This window comes from Ictalurus punctatus, chromosome 1, assembly GCF_001660625.3.
Source record: "Ictalurus punctatus breed USDA103 chromosome 1, Coco_2.0, whole genome shotgun sequence".
NCBI classification, from domain to species: Eukaryota; Metazoa; Chordata; class Actinopteri; order Siluriformes; family Ictaluridae; genus Ictalurus; species Ictalurus punctatus.
Genome location: NC_030416.2, coordinates 24,794,526 through 24,814,561, shown reverse-complemented (window position 1 = coordinate 24,814,561; position 20,036 = coordinate 24,794,526). Strand labels below are relative to the sequence as shown.

Below are 20,036 nucleotides of genomic sequence, written 5' to 3'. Positions count from 1 at the left end.
ACCGCACAGGCATTCATCCACTTTTCAACAGTATGGTGAAGGATGACTCATCTAACTATATTACATTTTTTTATAATTACATTTCTGTAGAGAAGTGCCTGTGGTTTTTACACAACATAACCTTTTAAATCCAACTATAATGTCCCTATTTATCTAGTTTTGATTGTTCTTGCTGAATGTCCATCACACCCTGTATTGACATTCTCAGTTACCTGAAGAACAGTTGTTTTTCATTACATATTGCACAAGCATCACAGTCATTGAATGTGAATGTTTGATGAATTTGAATTTCCTGATGCCTTACCAATAGGTCTAAATCAATCAGTCAAGCAGGCTGTGAGATTGCCGCCCTTGCAACGATAATGAACCCTGTTTCAAAATCAGTTAGACCTTTTTCGTTTTGATATCATCATTCAGAATTGAGGTCAAATGGACCTGCTGAACATTATTATACATGCTACATGGTAGCATGTTATAATAATAATAAGAAAAAGAAGATTCTTTATTTATATAGCACCTTGTATACAAAAATCAGTTAAATTTAACATTAGAGCATTACAATTAATAAATAGCTAATTAAAATCAAATTTAAAACAAAATAAATATGAAAATAGGGAGGAGTGACTCCTTACAGGCTAATTGTTAATTGCTTATATCTACTGTATACAGACTATATGCATAAGCTAACAGCCCACACTACAGAAGTGGAAGGATTTAATATAGTTTGCCAAATTATTTACAAATAAAAGCGTAAAAGTTGTGATTGCATAAGTATCCATTGGTTGCTTCTCTGACTAATGTCCTCCTTACCTGGTAAGGGACTTTTGGTAAATGTCCTCAGGGATGTCATTTTCTTTCCATTTTTAGTAATGTACTTAATGTAAAAAGTTTTTATAACCAAACCCTGACTGATACTTTTCCAGAACATTGATGGATAGCTCTTTGGTCTTCATGTTGCTATTTGTTTAGGTATGTTCTCTAACAAACTCCTTTCAAGGAACAGGTGTGTTTATTTTGAGAACATTTGACGCTTTAACTGCACACAGGTGAACTCCATTGAACAATTTATTATAGCAACTGCTTGCATGAGAATCACTTTAGGGGTTTCACAGCAACAGGTTGAATACTTTTGCAATTACAACTTGTATGTTTTTATTTCACAATAGTTTTGCAAATTATATTGATTTCCTCCCACTTCATTTACAGGTTGGAACAAAAACTGTGGAAAAAGTTCAGTGGGGTGATACTTATGCAAGGTTGTGTGTGCGCACGTGTGTGCGTGCGTGCATGCATGCATGTGAGTGTGTCTACCCAACATTAGTATTATGTAGAACTCAAGGAGTATTTCTGGAGTCAGTCCAAATTAAGCAAATGGCCCAAATAAACCATTACACAAAAAGCAGAAATGTGTAGAATGTTTGGCAAAGAGACAACCTGCTCAAGAGTTATAAGCTGTGGAAAACACCGGAAGAAACTGGGGAAACAACTGTCTAGCACATCCAGCTATTGTCACACATGTATATTGGACAGAAGGCCTGAGCTTCTCGGCCTCTGCGTGGACACATCCCCATTCTCTAGCTGATAACTGCAAGGAATGCTTGTAAGGAAGAGACAGGAAGTATGTGGGGGAAGATGATGTGCATGTGTCTCAAGGTTTAAGAATGTTATAGGGTTTTGTATGAAAAGTCAGAAAGACAAGTTGTATAGTGAGAGCATCATTTCTTGTTATTCCATTTAAAATGAAGTATTATGTGATGCGAGCACCATTTTCTAACATGTAGTCCCACGTAAACACACTAGGACAATGTTTAGCGGAAACACACATCCTTCCTGGAGGAATGGTGTGGGTCATAGAGAGACTGCTAATTTTACCATGTCCCAGGAGAGAGGGCCTTGCTAACTGACCCCTGTGTTTCTCAGTGTAAATTCAATCACCGGCTACATACATGAGAACTGAGTGCTCTCACTCACATTCTATCAATACTGTCTTTCAAACCAATTCAATAGCATGGAATTCTTTTTCCTTACAGTGCCTTTCTCAACAGCCTAGAATTGACCAAAATAAACAGCAATAGTATCCTTTAATAATCCATAGTACATTTGTATTTTTTGAGTTGGTGAGTATGACAGTATAATATAAATGCAATGTAAATACTTTGTAAAAGCTAAAGAAAGAAAATATGAATAAAATTATTATTATTATTATTATTGCTGCCTCTTTATAATAGACTAATCTCTCTCTCTCTCTCTTTCTCTTTCTCTTGCTCTCAGGGTTGTCTCAGGTGAGAAACCCTATCAACCCCGCATTCTTTGGTAGTGGAGATGTCCTGCAGCAGCGCTGGCCAACTGTGGACCCGGAGTACCTGCAGATTCCTTCCACAGTCGAGGTGTCTATACGGGTAAGACACACTAATCAGTTTGCATCACACTCCAAGTGTCTGTAACGTTTCCACACTGCAGAATACTTATTAACTATAAGTTCATTACTATACTTATTAACTAGAAGTATGTTAGTTTACGGTAACAGACCTTGTAATAAAGTGAGCTCCTTCTTATCAAGTTTCCTCTGCTGTTCTGTAATATATGTTAAGCAGAACTGACAGGCGCAACCGCCAGGTTGCTTGGTGCGAATGATCTACTATCTTCAAAAGCCTACTGAATCTCTCCATGTTAACTTAGGAACATGAGTGTGTGTGATCCTCTAGAGAGTCTGCTGGAATGCAGGAAGTGAAACTGTCTCCCCCTAATGAGACCAGTGTGTCTTCTTATAGCATGTCTGTAATTAATCTGGGTGGGAGCGTGGGTAGAAGGGCCTGGCCTTTGATTCACTTTGATGGTTGAACAGTAGCAAGAGGTTGTTTTGAATACTCCAGAGACAGATATATAAACTCCTCTGCTGCAATTTAAACCTATAAGTCACATGGCTGTGTGCATACATGAAATTGGACTGTGGAGGCTGTGAGTCAGAAATATATTATAGATATAGATGTATATATTATATATATAGAAGTCCTCTATAAATTCTCAGCAGTGGTATCAGCCAGTGGTTATATTTAACCTTCTCAGCCAAATATTGATTTGACATAATTGACCAGCTCACATTTTCAAGTGATTTTATTGAACTGTCGGTGATTGACAGGTGAGTAAAGATGCCTCATTGACCTAATTGGTTGAATGTTGGTGCTCCACATTTTCCACAGAGACTGGAGTTTTTCATTTGAGCAGTTATTCTATTAAAATTGTCAGAATGTGAAAAGAACTTCACTATATATACACTGAGCACTTTATTAGGAACACTGTATAATACTGGGTAGGGTCTCCCTTTGCTCTCAAAACAGCCTCATTTGTTCATCGCATGAAGTCCACAAGATGTTTAAAAACTTTGAGATTCTGGTCCATGTTGACGTGATTGCATCACACAATTCCTTCAGATTTTTCCGGTGCACTTTCTTGCTGTGAATCTCCCTTTCTACCACATCCCACATGTGTTCTGTTGGATTCAGATCTGGAGACTTGGGTACTGTATCCTTTCTGTCAGCTCAAGCCAGTCTGGCCATTCTTTGTTGAACTCTTTCATCAACAAGGCATTTCTGTCCTCAGAACTGTCGCTCACTGGATGTTTTTTCTTTACTGCACCATTCTGAGTAAACTCTAGAGACTACTGTGTGTGAAAATCCCAGATCAACAGTACTCAAACCAGCCCATCTGGCAGCAACAGTCATGCGATTGTCAAAATCACTGAGGTCATATTTTCCCCCATTCTAATTGTTGCTGTGAACATTACCCAAAGCTGCTGGCCCTCATCTGCATGATTTTATGCATTGCACTGCTGCCACATGATTGACTGATTTAGATAATTGCATGAATGAGTATGTGTTCCTAATAAAGTGTGTGTGCATGTGTGTATGTGTATGTGTATGTGTGTGTATATGTGTGTATATATATATATATATATATATATATATATATATATATATATATATATATATATATATATATATATATATAATATGTATATGTATATGTGTATATACACACACACACATGTACATATAACCACCCACATGTAGCTTTCAATATGATGAATGGACAGTAACAGATGTGTGGGATTTGGCGCAGACTTTATACAGTTAACTGTCAGCTGTTCGATTTAGACATCATAGCTGCACTTATGCACACAGAAACTAGCAAATACTTGATAATCTAGAAAAATTCCAATATGTACCTCTTCTATAACAAACTGCTCTAAATGATTGAAAAATGTTTGATAGCAAGGATAACAAATATTGAAAGAGAATTTTAATCTTTAGTCTTTAATCTTCACACACTATTAAGCAGATGAGTGCCCCTTCTGGCTCTCTCTCATTCTCTCTCACATGCACACAGACACACTCACTCTCTTTCTCATATGCACACAGACTGAGTTTCTATCTCTTTCCCTGTCACCCTTTCTGTCACTCTCTCGCTATCTCTCTCTCGCTTTCTCTCTCTTTCTAACTCCATATTTATATAAACAGACCCACATTTATATAAATGTTTCCTGGACTCTAGTTTATTAAAAGCCTACTGTAGTTTCTCACACTGCATTTTCTAATCTTGTGTGCGCGTGTGCATGTGGAGGTGTTCTCCACCCCCTGGATCTGCCCTGTTGAAACTTACTGGTGAGGTGAGCTGGCTTTGTGGGCTTATGGGTGTGCATACTGCAGTATTTTGGGAATCCCCTGCCTAGTTGCAGAAGTTAAAGAAGTTTATACCCTGTAATGACAGGCCTAGGTTATCCCCACAGAGCGGGGCGGCTTCTGTGGCTGAATCATATCCACACGCGCGGGAAGATTTTATCAAAACTCAAGCAGTCTCACTTGATCTTGGCAGATGCAAGACCATATGAGGAACAGAGGCTGATTGTTTCTGCATTTCTGTGCAACTTCACAGGACTTTACGGAAAGTTATTTTTTTTTAAGGATTTAATCTAAAGAAATATAAATTGACATAAGAATTGGCATTTTGAGATATTAAAAATTTTTACATTCTAAAATATCCATTGTGGTGATGTACAGAGGCAAAATTACAAAAATTGTGTCACTGTCCAAATACATAAGGAACCGACTAAGTAGGTTCAAGATTTTTGGATAATTAGCAAATCATTTAGATTATAATGCAAGCCAACTTTATTTACTGCTACTAGACACAATATTACTACTGTTTTTGTCATTACAAATTATTTTTATAGTGTCTGGCTTGCTGGGATTTATTTATTCTCATTAATAACATTGTACCGTACTTCATAAGCACTAATGTCTCTGATGTTGTTTTTGTTTTGTTTTTATTCCTAATCTCAGGGCTCTCTTTTCTTCCCTCTTCAGATTAACAATAAGGCTTGTGGGAGTGTTACTGTGCCTCGCCAGGTGGCTCAGGATGCTGAGAAGGTGCGAGAGCTAATACTGGGTAGCCCATTGGGCATGAAGCTCCTAGCTGACCGTGTTGTTAAGAAAGCCATCCTCTCTCCCAGGACTGCTCTCATCAACTTCCTGGTAGAAGAATGAACTGTAAGAGAGAGACCATTTTGGTTTTCTGGTGTCTAAATCAACAAATGAGTTGCCATTCAAGATCTCCAGACACAGAGAGGAGATGAGGCCTTTGCACTTTGACAGAAGAATGATGTAGCTATCTGTTTTTAAAATAAAAGCAATGAATGAAGACAATTTTTTAATAGTATATCCTCTTAGCCTGATAATCTTCTGTTGAATTAAAAAAGGTTGATGATGGATATTAAATTTCCACCCATTGTTCCCTCCTTTGTTCTCCTCTATTTTTAACTGTAACTCAGAGGTTTTTGGTGGCCATTTTCCTGGATATAGTTACACACGTCATCTGATGATGAAGGATGTCTAATAGAACTTCAGATACCCAACCTTTCCACTATCCCATCCTTTCCCGATAATGGAGAGATGAAGAGATGAAGGAGTTATGTGCTCTTAGAATCCTGCAAACACTTGTGACTAGAGGAAGTGAGGTTAGGCTAGAACTAGTGAGGTTAGGCTAGGTGACTTATTCTGTCCTCTTTGGATCAGTGAGTTATATTTGGTATGTCTAGACTTGTTCTTTTCCCTTATGCACTTTCAAATAGATGGATACTGATCTGTTTGAGAAAACTCACCAGACAGAAAGGAATAACTGCTGATTCAGTTGTTCTTATACTGTGGCCTAGAAGCCTGTGTTATGGAGTCACTTTTGAAATCATCACAGTCTGTAATTTTGTTTAACCTTTTCAATTTTAGGGAAAAATAGACAAAATAAAAAAGTTTCAATGACCTGGTTGCATAAGGGTGCACCTCCTTTTATAAGTGGGGGTGTGGCTGTGTTGATAATGAACTAGTCACATTCAAGCTCATGTTTAAAAGCAATTATCATACACCTGTCATCAATTAAATGATTCAGATTAACCCCAAAAAAAGATCAGTTGTTTCTGTACGATTTTCTTGATTTCTTCTTCTTGACATGTGACTGCTGAAGCCATGGTCCACAAAGAGCTTAGAAACCAGGCATGGTATCTCACTTGTTGAAAGGTGTTGATCAGGAGAGGGGCATAAAAGAATTTCCAAAACATTACCATGGAACACTGTACAGTTCATCATCAACGAATAAAGAAAATGGAGCACCACAGTGACATTACCCAGAACAGGATGTCCCTCCAAAACTTACCAGGGAGGCTGCCAAAACACCTACGGCAATATAAAAGGAGCTTCAGGAATCTCTGAGAAGTATTGCTTGCTCTCTGCATGTGACAACAATCTCTCGCATTCTTCACATGTCTGGGCTATGGGGTAGACCATGGGGTGGGCAATCTTATCCGGAAAGGGCCGGTGTGGGTGCAGGTTTTAATTCTAACCAAGCAGGAGGCACACCTGATTCCACCTGATTAATCAGTTGATCTTGGCTTTCAATAGATTCAGGTGTGGCTTCTGCGTGGTTGGAATGAAAACCTGCACCCACACCAGTCCTTTCCGGATAAGATTGCCCACCCCTGGGCTAGACGGAAGCCCTTTCTCACAAAAAAAAAAATCCAAGCTCAATTAAATCACAAAAAAAAACATGTGGCAAAATGTGGTATGGTCTGATGTGAGCAATTCTAAAAGGTATGTTTGGTGCAAAAAAAAAAAAAGCACACCAACAAAAGAACACCATATCCATTGTGAAGCATGGTGGTGGCAGCATCATGCTTTAGGGCTGCTTTTCTTCAGCCAGAACTTGAGCTTTTATCAAGATGGAGGGAATCATGAATAACTACAAATACTAGTCGATTTTTGTGCAAAACCTTCATGTGTCTGTTAGTAAGCCGAAGATGAAAAATAATTTCACCTTTCAACATGAGTGACCCAAAGCATGCATCCAAATCAACAAAGGAATAACTTAACCAAAAGAAGATCAATGCTTTTGAATGATCTAGCCAGAGCCCAGACCTGAATCCAAGTATAAATCTGTGGGGTGACCTGAAGTGGGCTGTGCACATGGGATGTCCTTACAAATTGATGGATCTAGAATGTTTTTGCAAGAAAGAGTAAGGAAAATATTGCCAGGTCAAGGTGTGCCACATTGATAGACACTTACCCAAAAGGCTGAGTGGTGTAATAAAATCAAAGGGTGCTTCAACAATATTAGTTTAGTTTAGTTTTAGTAAGTATTACTTTAGGGGTGTGCACACTTATGCAACAAGGCTATCGTAATTGTTTTATTTTTCCTATTTTTTCCTTAAATGTTTTTGATTGTTTTTCACTTAATTGTCACACTTTGTAATTTCACATTGAGGGTGTAAAAAGTTCTGGTATGATTTAATGATTTATCTTGGTTTAATTTTTTATATCACAAAAACCTGCCATTTTGACAGGGGTGTATAGACTTTTTATACCCATAGTGTAAAAATCCCCCCTTGTCATCTTTGCTAGACAATTTGCTAGACAATCTTTGTCTGAATTTCTGGGTCAAATTGCTTTTTTTTTTTATTCTAATATCATGCACTGAGCACGATACATGAGCTGCATTTGCACAACAGATATTTGAATAGACCGCTGACATTGGCTTGCAGGTCAGCTAGGTTCCTGTTTGTGTACTTTGTGAAATTCCATCAGCAGTTCTTTTTGGAGAGCGCAGAGTCATCACATTGCAATGGCAATGTAACTCTGTGTCCCTGTCTTCCCCTTCCTGTTGGCTCCATTGGGCATTACCACCATGTCAAATGGGGGACAGCCGTCTCTCTTGAGTTTCCTAACTTCATCCACATAATCAGAGAGTGATTTACTTGGCCTTTGAGCAACAAAAGAAGAACAAAATCTGAGTAAAGCCATAAAGAACCTCTTTCACCTTCTTGCAAGAGGAGCTAGGCCTCCTGGGTATTGGAGTCCAGGAGGTGTTTCAGAATCAGACAGTAGGTCTATTGTTTGGTTTTTATTCCTTAACACAGCCAGATGTCATTCTCAAACCGCACATTATTTAGTCTGACAATGAGATCTACATGCTCTGTAAACTCTACCATGGACACATGGGAACATCACAGTGACTCTCTGATTTAATACTACTGAATAAAATAAATAAACTAAATTTAAAAAACAAGTACTTTTCCATTCCTCATATCTGCTGACTCTTGCCTTTGAATACTCTGACAAGACAATAACCAACACTTCTTCCAGAATTACTTATTATGTCCTCTTCTAAGATATTAGTATATTTATGCTCCCCTATGATGAATGTTATCACGTTCGTTTTTGAAAAGGATGCATTTTCATTCCCCTTTTCACCTTTGGCAGGTGTTCCCCGAATCTCAAGGTCCTATTTTAGTTTCTGTTTATCCTGTGTTCAACTTAGTGACTGCTGTTTCTAGATCAGTTTTGCCTTTTGACACTGAGAGAATTATCAATATTTTCTGAGACGAGACGCAGGATTCCAATTTCTTTCCAAGTTCCAGTTATGTACTAACTGCTTAATGTTACACGCAGTTGATTTCAGTACTTTAATCGGGCAACTCTAAAACTTCAAAATCTGCTTCAAACTGGGATTTAGGAGTTGAGGGAGCTCTGCTTCATTCATGGAAACCCACAAAGTGGTAACAGTACACTTTTATTTATTTATTAGTTGGTTACACCTATACAGGGTATGTGTGTGTATCAGCCATAACATTAAAACCACCTGCCTAATATTGTGTAGGTCCCCCTTGTGCTGCCAAAATAGCTCTGGCCTGTCGAGGCATGGACTCCACAAGACCTAAGTGTGCTGTGGTATTTAACACCAAGACGTTAGCAGCAGACTCCTGTAGTAGCAAGGTGGAGCCTCCGTGGACCGGACTTGTTTTTCCAGCACATCTCAAATGCTCAATTGGAGTGAGATCTGGGGAATTTAAAGGCCAAGTCAACACTTGAACTCTGGCATGTTCTTCAAACCATTTCTGAACAATTATTGCAGTGTGACAGGGGACAATATCCTGATGAAAGAGTCCACTGCCATGAAGGGGTGTACTGGGTCTGCAACAATGTTTAGGTAGGTGGTATGCGTCAAAGTATCATCCACATGAATTCCAGGACCCAAGGTTTCCTAGCAGAACATTGCCCAGAGCACCACACCTCCTCAGCTGGCTTGCCTGCTTCACATAGTGCATCCTGGTGCCATCTCTTCCACAGGTAAGCAATGCACATGCACCTGGGCGTCCACATGATGCTCATGTGCCCATTGTAGGCACTTTCGGTAGTGGACAGCGGTTACCATGGACACTCTGAGCACTCTGTGGCAATGCAACCCCATACATAAAACAAGTTGTGATGCACTGTCTGTTCTGACACCTTTCTATCATAGCCAGCATTACCTTTTTCAGCTATTTGTGCTACAGTAGCTCTTCTGTGGATCGGACCAGACAGCTAGCCTTTGCTCTCACGCGCATTTGTGAGCCTTGGGCACCCATGACTTGGTTGTTGGTTCACGGGTTGTCCTTCCTTGGACCTTCCTTGCCATTGTAACAAGATAATCAATGTTATTCACTTCACCTGTCAGTGGTTTTATTGTTATTGCTGATCGGTGTATATGTGGTTAAAACTACTGATCAGAAGGTCACGAGTTCAAATCCTGGCTCCACCATGACCCTAACCAGGATAAAGCATGAATCAATTTTCAGTATCTGTTTCCATGTTAAGGATTTAATTTAGATAACAGTTGGATGACCAGACCTTTTCAGTCACTTGTTTGTCAGTTATGTCATGATAACGGTAACAAAATATCTTCTGATGCTTTTCTGTCAAATATACATGATACTGAAAAGACTCTGAGCATTTTGCTTTAATTATCAGTTAATAATTGCCTTGAAGAAATGCATTTCATGGTTTTAAACTAAAAATATTTCTCTTTAAAACTATTACATCATTATTATAATCACTGTCATGCTATGCTATAATTTGCATTTCCATCAAACTATCATCTACCCATACACAAAGGTGTATACACGAACTAAAGGATTTTCACTCGATTAGTTAATACAATTTAACATGTTTACATACTGAAAATATACATTTATAGGTATATATACTGTATGTAACCATAAAGAACATAACCATAAAATAGCTACAGAGAACATGTATACAGCTTGGAGTGTGTAATTGTGAATACATTTTATAGATAAACCTAAATGAATTAACTGAGTAATGGCTGCATTATAGCCTTATATTATATATGCTCTCATATATGCTCAGTCTGAAAGGGATCACTGAGTTTATGATCTTTTGGTCTGCTGTATCCACTAGTGTGTTAAGCCACTCAAGAGTGTTTTTATCACGGACGAGCATTCCACTCCTTCACTCAGCAGATAGTGTAGCTGTGGTGGAATGTGTGGCTCGCAGCTGGAGCGGTGTGTGTTTTCTCACACACAGCACACAGGGCTGGGGTGAGACCTGGGACACATGGACCGAATCTGTTATTTGCCACCTGCCTCTCCTACTCACGCAGTCCTCCACTGTTGTGTTGGTATTCCTATCCACTCTTTGCATTTACAGAGCATAAATGTTGCCTTTTCCTGGACTTTTTCTCATGTACGGTGGCTTTGAAACGAGATATGTAACCTTTCTTATAATTTACCTCATTTAGCCTGATCATGCAGCAAATTCTATAAAAGCTTAAAGTTGCTGAGTTATACAACCAATAGCTATAATGTATCATTATGTCGACTCAGAAGTTTTGAAACATTTCAAGCACAGTATGAGCATAGCTGTGTAGGCCTCTGTTTTAATTTTGTTTTGTTTTGTTTTTTTTTTTTTATAGTACCTTCAAGTTTTTATAATAGAGTTATAATTTTTCAGGCGACTGCAATAAAAGACATTAAAAGACTATGTCATGGCTAGTTTACAGCTTTTCCCACAGCTGGGTGGGGGGAAAACACAAGGATTATTATGATGGAGACACATCTATGTTGGGTAATTTGGCTGTCGCAGGCCGCCTACACTGATACTTTATTACTCATTGAGAAAGCATAGTAAAAAAAACAGTCTGCTGGCTCACTAACAGGTACTGAATAAGTGAAATGCTTTGCTGTGTCTTAAGTATACATCTAAGTATTGCATTACAACATATTCCCAACTTCAGTGGATTGGTTTGATTTGGTTGTTTTAGTTTAAGTATGTGGGTTCATGATGAAGTTCTTCACAGCACCTTTTTCCTTTAAAAGGAATTAGTTTTATAATGTCAGAAATGTGTTTAGAACCAAATCATCACTATACTCATAGAAAAATGCTCAACACTCATATATGCATTACACAAGGATATAAATGATATCCTGGATAGTAATAGGAAGAATAGGAATTATATCCAGATATTATATCACATATTCTATCAATGATAAGATTATACTATATGGCCAAAAGTATCTGGACGTTCCATTCCAGATTCAGGCCCCATTTGCTGTTATAATAACCACCACTCTTCTGGGAAGGCTTTCCACTAGATTTTGGAGCATGGCTGTGGGGATTTGTGCCCATTCAGCCACAAGAGCAGTAGTGAGGTCAGGCACTGATGTTGGGTGAGGAGACCTGGGGCGTAGTCCACATTCCTATCCTTTTCATCCCAAAGGTGTTCAGTGGGGTTGAGGTCAGGGTTCTGTGCAGGTGACTCATGTACTTCCTCTCTCCAACCTTGGTAAACCATGTCTTTATGGACCTTGCTTTGTGCACATAGGTGTATTGACATACAGGGAAAAGCATGGGCCTCTTAGTTCCAGTGAGGGAAATTGTAATGTTACAGCATTTGTGGCAATTTGTGGCAACAATTTGGGGAAGATGGTCTGGTGTCTACAGACCTTTGGTCATGTAGTTCATCTAACCCTTTTGACATTGTGTGTTTGTTTGTTTTTACAAAACTGTAGCATTAGGTTTAGGTGGAGTAGAGCAGAAATTAGCCGCATTAATAATTATGTCAGAAGGTCCTCACAAGAACAGTAAAGTGTGTGTGTGTGTGTGTGTGTGTGTGTGAGCGTGAGCGCAAGTGTTAACTGCCTGCCGCTTGACGTTTTTAATGTACTGTGCCTTTAAATAAATAAAAATAAATAAATAAATAAAACAAAGCGCGCGAGAGTTTTCGGTTACATTCAATATAAAAAGTTCTAAAGCGCGTGCTCGCGCTTAGTGCTAGCATTTGCTTGCGTACTGTCGTTTGTGAGAAACTGAATGTACTCTAGTACAATTAAATGAGATATATATATATATATATATATATATATATATATATATATATATATATATATATATATATATATATATATATATATATAAAATCGGGTTTAAACCTCACAGGAGTCAAGTCAGGCTCTCGGAGTGTGAAAGAGGTCCGAGCTGATCTCACACACTCACTTGACTGGTTAAAAGCGGACAGCATCCTGCCTGAGTGCTTCAGTTCAGATGAACAGGAGGACTGAACACACTCACTCCGGCTCCACACCTTTCACACCGAACTCTTTCTCTCTGACTCTCTCTGCTCGGGTTCGTCTTTTCCTTAACATAAACGTCTGTCACGAGGATTATTTTTGAACCTTTTCGCCTTTTTCCCCTACGCGGATGACTTTTTCTCTCTCTTTTCATACAGTGAGTAGATATAAACAGTACAGTTTGTACTCAGACTTTGGTGAGTTCGCGTTTGTGCCTTTTTCACTTTTCACCATGGACAAAGGAAGAATTTTGAAGTGACTTCTTCACTCACAACACTTAAGGAAACTTTGAGTTTACTTTGTATTTACTTTCGCTGTAGCGTTTGAAAGCAGTGGACATGGATAAATACGAGGATTTGGGGCTCGAAGCGAGCAAATTCATCGAGGACCTGAATATGTACGAGGCGTCCAAGGACGGACTGTTCCGCATGAAGAGGGACGCAGGAAATAACCCGGACTTTGAGGAAACCAGGAAGGTGTTCGCCTCCAAAATGACCAAAATCCACATGCAGAAGCATCAAGAAGAGATGGCGAGAAACACCCTTCCAGAAAGGTTAAACGGTGGACACGTCAAAGTAGCAGATGGCACGTTTTACACCAAAGACAGACCACCTATCAGTAGCTCCAGACATGAAGCTGCATCTAAGCCACCCATTCTCTCAGGACCGAGCACATGTTATGAAGGACATAAGCATCATCCACTCAGCCCACATGATGCCAGGGTTTTTAGCTATGGAAGCAATCATGACCTCTTGCGCTCATGCCATAATCCATCAGTGGAACTTGGAAACTCTTATCATCAAACTATGCCTTTTCCTACCAGTCCATCTGGCACTTGGGCATCTAAGAACAATCCTCAATGCCAGGCGTCATCACCCACGCTTAGCCTGAGTTCAAGCGCACCTGGGTCTAACATGAACCATGGAGCAACTCCTCCTCTTCGTCAGAGCTCACCATGCCAAACTTTAACATCCACTGGGAAGCTTGATTGTTTCCCACCATCAGACACAGATGCTCATGGAGAACCAGACTCTCACCACAAGTCTTCTCCTTATGTTAGCCCTACTCATCACTCTGAACCCATCATGTCTCAGAAAACCTATGGAGACCCACGCCATAATGGGGTTCCTCAAAGCACTGGGACGTGCTCTGCTGTCCAGCTGTCCCCAATAGCACAAAGCCAACCAGAAACACCTCAGCCTAAAGGTCAAGTCCAGTGCCACACTCGAGGACATAGCAGTCCTACTGTTTCAGACAACCTGGCGAACTCGACTGCAGAGCCAGCCAGGAGTGATACCCACAGCCCCCCTCAGGCGCTCAAACTGCCATGCCACACTCTCCATATACAGCCCGAGCCTGGGCCGTCTGCAGCTGAAATAAAATTAGAAGCTCTAACTGAACGCCTGGAAAAGGAGATGGATGCCCAGCCTAAGGCTGACTACTTCGGTAAGGCAGACGTGATCACTCCCAGTGTCGTGTTTTTTTCCCCCCTACTAATCTTTTTCTCATCTGTAATTTTGCTGAACAGTATTTAACAGGCCACTGATTGAAAAACAAGCTGTCTGTTCCACTTGACCTTCACAGTGTGTACAAGAGAGAGTGAGTGTGAGTGAAGCAGGGTGGAGTGAGGCCAAGTTGTGTGATATAGTCAAGCATGTGTCTAAATGATGCATTGTTGCTCCTTGTTGCTTGTATGTCTCCAGCCCAAGGGATTTCAGTTACATTCTATTGTTAATCATTTGGGTTTCTTTCTTTCTTTGCTTTTTTTCCATTTCATCAGCCTTTAACCTCCTCAGCTTGTCCTAAAGTCTCTGGACTAAACCTTTAGACTGGGGAAAAATGCCTCAACTTGAATAATTCTAGTTCAAAACTACACATTTTCATAACAAGTTAGGTCGTTTGTCTGCATTTCATATATGTTGCACCTGAAATATATGTTGCCTTTATATATGTTGGGCAATATATGTTGCCTTTTCATAACATGAATTATAGACATTAATAAAGATGTTAACTCAATTTTCATCAGTAAACCTTCCATTACAGAGCTATTACAAAGTACACAGAAGTGGTCAGAAATGTGGTGAAGCAGTTAAAGGCAAAATGACTTCACAGATCTGACCACTGGATGACAAATTTAGTTACATGAAACTGCACATCAATGTTAGTAAAATCTGGTTTGTGAATATCACTGTTTCCTTTTTGTATGCACTCCTGATGTCTGTGCTTCCTGTTATGAAATCTTTCCTGTATTTCAGGAATTCATACTTTGCCCATTTCTGCATTTAGCTGCTTAGCACAGCATTTTTTTTCCTTGGCCTTGTATTATTTATAAAGAAGATTTTATTTGAACCATCATAAAGCGATGATGTGAAGTTTACAGGAGAATTATTTAAAGATAATTTAAGAGGATATGCAGCTTTGAAGGCTGATGTGTATTTAGTCCATAATTCATTATCAGGAGTCATCAAGTACAAGAGTAACAGACTTAAAGACTTGAAGTGCACCTATTATGGTTGTTCGAATATTACCTTTCATGTAGTGTGTTATAGAGCTGCTTGTGAATGTAAGAAGTCTGCAAAGTTTCAAAAATCAAAGTGCATGACAAAATGAGTTATTGACTCCCTAAGAAGAAACCAATTTTGAACAGCTAAATGAATCGTTAATAATTCTAGACTTACTTCCTGTACTAACCTACATAGGTTTGTAACAAAAACCCCGCCTCTGGTTTTCATCGGCTGCTCACTGACAGATGGAGCTGAAACTCGTTATGGTAGTGGGCGTTTCCTTTTTGAAACGCACTGACAGCGGTAGACCAATTACAACAGACTGGGACATCTGACCAATCAGAGCAGAGTATGCTCTCTGAAAGGAGGAGTTTAGAATTAATCCTTTAGAACGGATCATTTAACGAGTCGTTTGTGACACTGGGAGGAAAAGATAATGCTGCAATTTAAATTATGAGTACATTGAATTGTTTTTTGACCTTGGATGCATGTAAATCTGTTGTATGAGACCTTTAAAACAAAATTAGGCACGTTTCAAAACCATAATAGGTGCACTTTAAATTCTTTGAGTAGTTCTCAGGGTGAGGCAGCCCTACAAACTAGCAAGAAATCCAGATGTAAGAAAAATGTATTCATTTGTTCTTCGTCAGTAACCAATTTATCCTGGTCAGGGTCGCAGTGGATCCAGAGCCAATCCTGGGCACAAGTTGGGAGAATTCAGCCTAGATAGGATGCCAGTTTCAGAAAAAACGTTTAGTGTAATGTTAGAGGTGCCGCCAAAACATCATCTTTGAATCTTTTTATAAAGCTTTCTTGACTATGAGAGCTTACAGGATAATTATTTAGAGATTATTTAAGAGGATATGCAGATCTGATGGCTGATATGTGATTTTAGTCCATAATCCTGAATGTCAGAAGTCATCAAGTGCAAGAGTAGCATATACGGCAACTTAAATTCTATGAGTGGTTTTCAGGTTGAATCAGTATCACAGCAAAACAGCCAACACTGTCAACCAGCATGGCCTATTGTTTACGCATATACATGCAACCACTAAGTGATAGCAGATTTTGGTGTGACTAAGTGAAAGAACAGTACATTCAGGATGATGTGTTGCGTGGGACTGACTGCTTGTCCTCATTCAGGTCTCGTCCTTACACTCCAAACTGTGGCTCATTCTCTGACTCACTCTGTCAGGCCACAAAATGGTCTGAGTGATGAATGGAGAGCTTGGCCTTATTGATGCCTAAGCATATTTAAAAACTCGGTCTTGCTTTTCATGGCTCTGTCTTTTTCCAGTGAAGAGTGGGTGAGAGTTGACATCACTGTGTCTATTCTCAGTCTTTGTTCCTGTGGTCAGTGACAACAGGTCATTTGCTTTGTATTTCAGTCTTGAAACACATGAAACCATCTCATTTCCTCTCTACTACAGGAAGAACATGGACAAAAATAGCATATTCGCATACAATATTAATACAAAATGAAAACTAATTTAGAGGCCGTGCTGTGTCATAGTTAAAGATTCATTTGCATGACAGGAAAAAACCCACAGGAAAATGATATGAACCCTCAGAGATATTAAGAATAATACTAGTACACAATAAATCTTTTGAAAGCCTCATTATTATAAAGTCTGACATTGTCTTAACAATGTACACAATACAAAATGTACAGCTCTACAAACTAGCAAGAAATCCAGATGTAAGAAAAATTCATTCATCCGTTCGTTCATTGTCGGTAACCAATGTATCCTGGTCAGGGTCACAGTGGATCCCAAGCCAGTCCTAGTAACACTGGGCTCAAGGTGGGAGAAGTCAGCCTAGATTGGATGCCAGTTTCACACACAAAAAAACAGTTTAGTGTAACGTTAGAGGTGCCTCCAAAACATAATCTTTGCATCTTTTCTCGGCTATGAGAGCTTACTTGTAGATTTTTTTTTTTGCCATACATGCAGTATTGAGCTCACAGTCAAGGCATTGAGTAAAGGTTCTGGGAAAATGATCTTGCAGCCAAACTACTGCACCGGGGGGATGTTGAGGAATGTCTGGAAAAGCAGTTGTAGTATTTTTTAAAAGAGAGTTTGGGCCAGAGCCAGGAGATGATGATGATGATGATGATGATGATAAATAGGGAAGCGCTACAATGTAGTCCAAGTGTCAGTGCCTCAGTAGTTGAGATCCAAATGGAGGAGACCTTCTCTGTCTAGACGTTTAAGCACAACTTGTGTGTATCAGACTTTTTTTTTTGCTTCAGGAGAAACAGATGATCAGACATGATGTGAGACAGAGCAGGAAGAGAAAGGAGCAAACATGCCAGTAAATTTTATCTTAATTTTCTATATTACTTGATATCTTCTCTCTTACACTAATATATTATTACTACATTCCATAAACAACACTGTTCCCCTACGGATACCTAGAGAGGTGAAATAACTGGTCGTTTTACACATTGACGCATCGTCCGGGTTCCCTGTTTAGAAAACTTTCCATAGGATACATCCTAAAACTTTTCCTAGGCACAAAAAGCAGGGGGAAAACAGTGTATTATGCAGAATTCCTTTAACAGTTGCCAGTAGCTACAGGATCATGTATGTACACAGACATTTGCTTTAGATCCCACCCTGTCTCCTCCAATAAATAATTGTAAATGGTTCTTAACATTATATTTATTGAAGATTGACTGTGTGTTAAGTCAGCCGATGCGATTTCTTTGCTGTGATCTCTGCAGTGCAGGTTCCATTTCACAACTCTTTCAGGGTGGCTCTCAGAAAAAGAAATTTGAATAGGGTGGCTCTCAAAAATAGAAATTTGAAGAGGATGGCTCTCAATGAAATTCGAAGAGGGTGGCATATAACTGAGTCATCATGAGTCAAAAATTCCTCTGAGTCCTTAAACATGTGCCCCTTCTTTAGCTTGTCATTTCCTAAAAGTATCATTGAGTCCATTCAGTTGTTCTGCAACAATATTTATAGACCAAAGCACCCTTATTTATTGCAACTTTATCACAAAGACCTCTGTGTGTAAATACGGGTAAGGAATTTTACCTGTTTGTTTGAAGCACTCCTTAACAATGGAGTCACAAATCGCATGCATGCTCAAGGATATGCTTGATGGTACATACATGGGAAATGGTGTGTGCACTTACTACAGCTGTGTTCAGAAGGCCCAGGAAAGTGAGAATGTGCATGGAGTCTAATCATGTCCCCGTCTGTAGAGCAGGACATGGACTGAGCGCTTCCTCTTGGTGCAGGATTTGATGCCGTATTACACATTCTGAGTCTCAAAAATGAGTATTTTGACATAACTTGGTGTGGCATGAAAATCCATGTTGAATCAACCTGAACCTCAGTTCTTAATGCTTGAAAAAAATGTTTATTATTGAGAAATTTCACTGGGAATCCTAAAGAATTAAATATATTGGCCTTGAGTTCACTTCTTTGGAATTCAGCTACTGAAAAGTTGGATTAAAATATCAAAGCAAGGTTTTGTATGCATTTTAACACTGTTATTCACTTTATGGAAGTTCAGAGAAAAATACATTTTGTTTTCAAGCGTCATAAATTCAAGTTCTGAAGAATCTGATTTAAAGACCATATAAATCATCCTTGTTGGATTAAAAACATATAAAAATGTATAAAAAGATTTTAACCCCACATGATGAATTTATAAATGCTTTATATTTTCCCCCATTAGCCAGAAAATTAATTTTAAGGTGAAACTTAAGTTATTTATCAATAAATTTAATTGAAATATGCTTTGGTACAAAGTGTATAGAAAAACACATACACAATAAAAATTCTCACAATTGCTAAAAGATTCAGAACTACACCATGTTTCAGTATCAGTTCTGTATTTCTGTATAATATTAGAAAGCATTGTAGTTATTTTTGCCTTTGGTATTTCTGTATGGAAAATGTTGTGTTTAAGGCGAGTAATATGAGTGTGGTAGTGTCGTCTTGTAGAGCTTAACACTTCAGTGGGCTGAGAGGGTGTAGGCAGAGCTTAAATGCGTGATGTTTGAACCCCGAGAGAACAGAGGCTTCTTTGTGGGTGTTTCGACCAGCCTGTCCCTGATGTTCCTCCCTACCTTGGAGGAGAAATCGCTCCGGGTAATGCTGTTAGCTCAGCGTGATGCTGACCATCATGCCATTCCTCATCTGCTCTCAAACACTGTGAGGCCTAGCCCATGTCTGAATGTTTAACAAAGACCACTGTTGTGTAGGGGTTTTCTTTTTTCAGCATTTCCTCAGCAGTGCTGTAGATCTTGTGATCTTGTCATTTAGTTGAACTTTCTTTGTGTTCAAAAACACATTTTGGTAATACTGTTTAATGTTGGGAGGTAGATGAATGTGTTATGGCAACCTAGATTTTTATTTAATTTTTTTTGCATCATCAAGTATCCAAGGTGGAGCCAAATTGTATGGAATAGCATATTCATCAGCAGTTTTCTCTTTGTCTGATGGTTTGTAACCAAGATTATTGTCGTATTTAAGCTGTCTGCATCATGCACTTCTGTCAACAGTTGGCTGTGAAATGAAAGGAGGTTAACAGTAGCGCATTATCAAGGGTTCTTTGCTCTTTAGCATGGT

At 39.1% G+C, this 20,036-nt stretch overlaps 2 protein-coding genes across 5 annotated transcripts in view; both read left to right on the top strand.

The window, feature by feature from the left end:
* lars2 (leucyl-tRNA synthetase 2, mitochondrial) overlaps window positions 1-8,415 on the top strand; it is a 54,283-nt gene extending 45,868 nt beyond the window's left edge. For 2 of the 3 annotated variants that reach the window (XM_053683227.1, XM_017477438.3), the window contains 2 exons: window positions 2,272-2,399; window positions 5,364-8,415. In XM_053683227.1, coding sequence (XP_053539202.1) covers window positions 2,272-2,399; window positions 5,364-5,543 — 308 coding nt within the window. In that variant the 3' untranslated portion in view covers window positions 5,544-8,415. Of the gene's footprint in view, window positions 1-2,030; window positions 2,239-2,271; window positions 2,400-5,363 lie in introns of those variants that run through there. The other variant, XM_017477444.3, reaches the window with a different exon arrangement.
* Window positions 8,416-12,807: 4,392 nt separating this feature from the next.
* Window positions 12,808-20,036, top strand: part of limd1a (LIM domains containing 1a) — a 30,343-nt gene continuing 23,114 nt past the window's right edge. Inside the window, exon 1 of one of the 2 annotated variants that reach the window (XM_053683232.1) lies at window positions 12,808-14,392. In XM_053683232.1, coding sequence (XP_053539207.1) covers window positions 13,285-14,392 — 1,108 coding nt within the window. In that variant the 5' untranslated portion in view covers window positions 12,808-13,284. The remainder of the gene's footprint in view (window positions 14,393-20,036) is intronic. The other variant, XM_017477424.2, reaches the window with a different exon arrangement.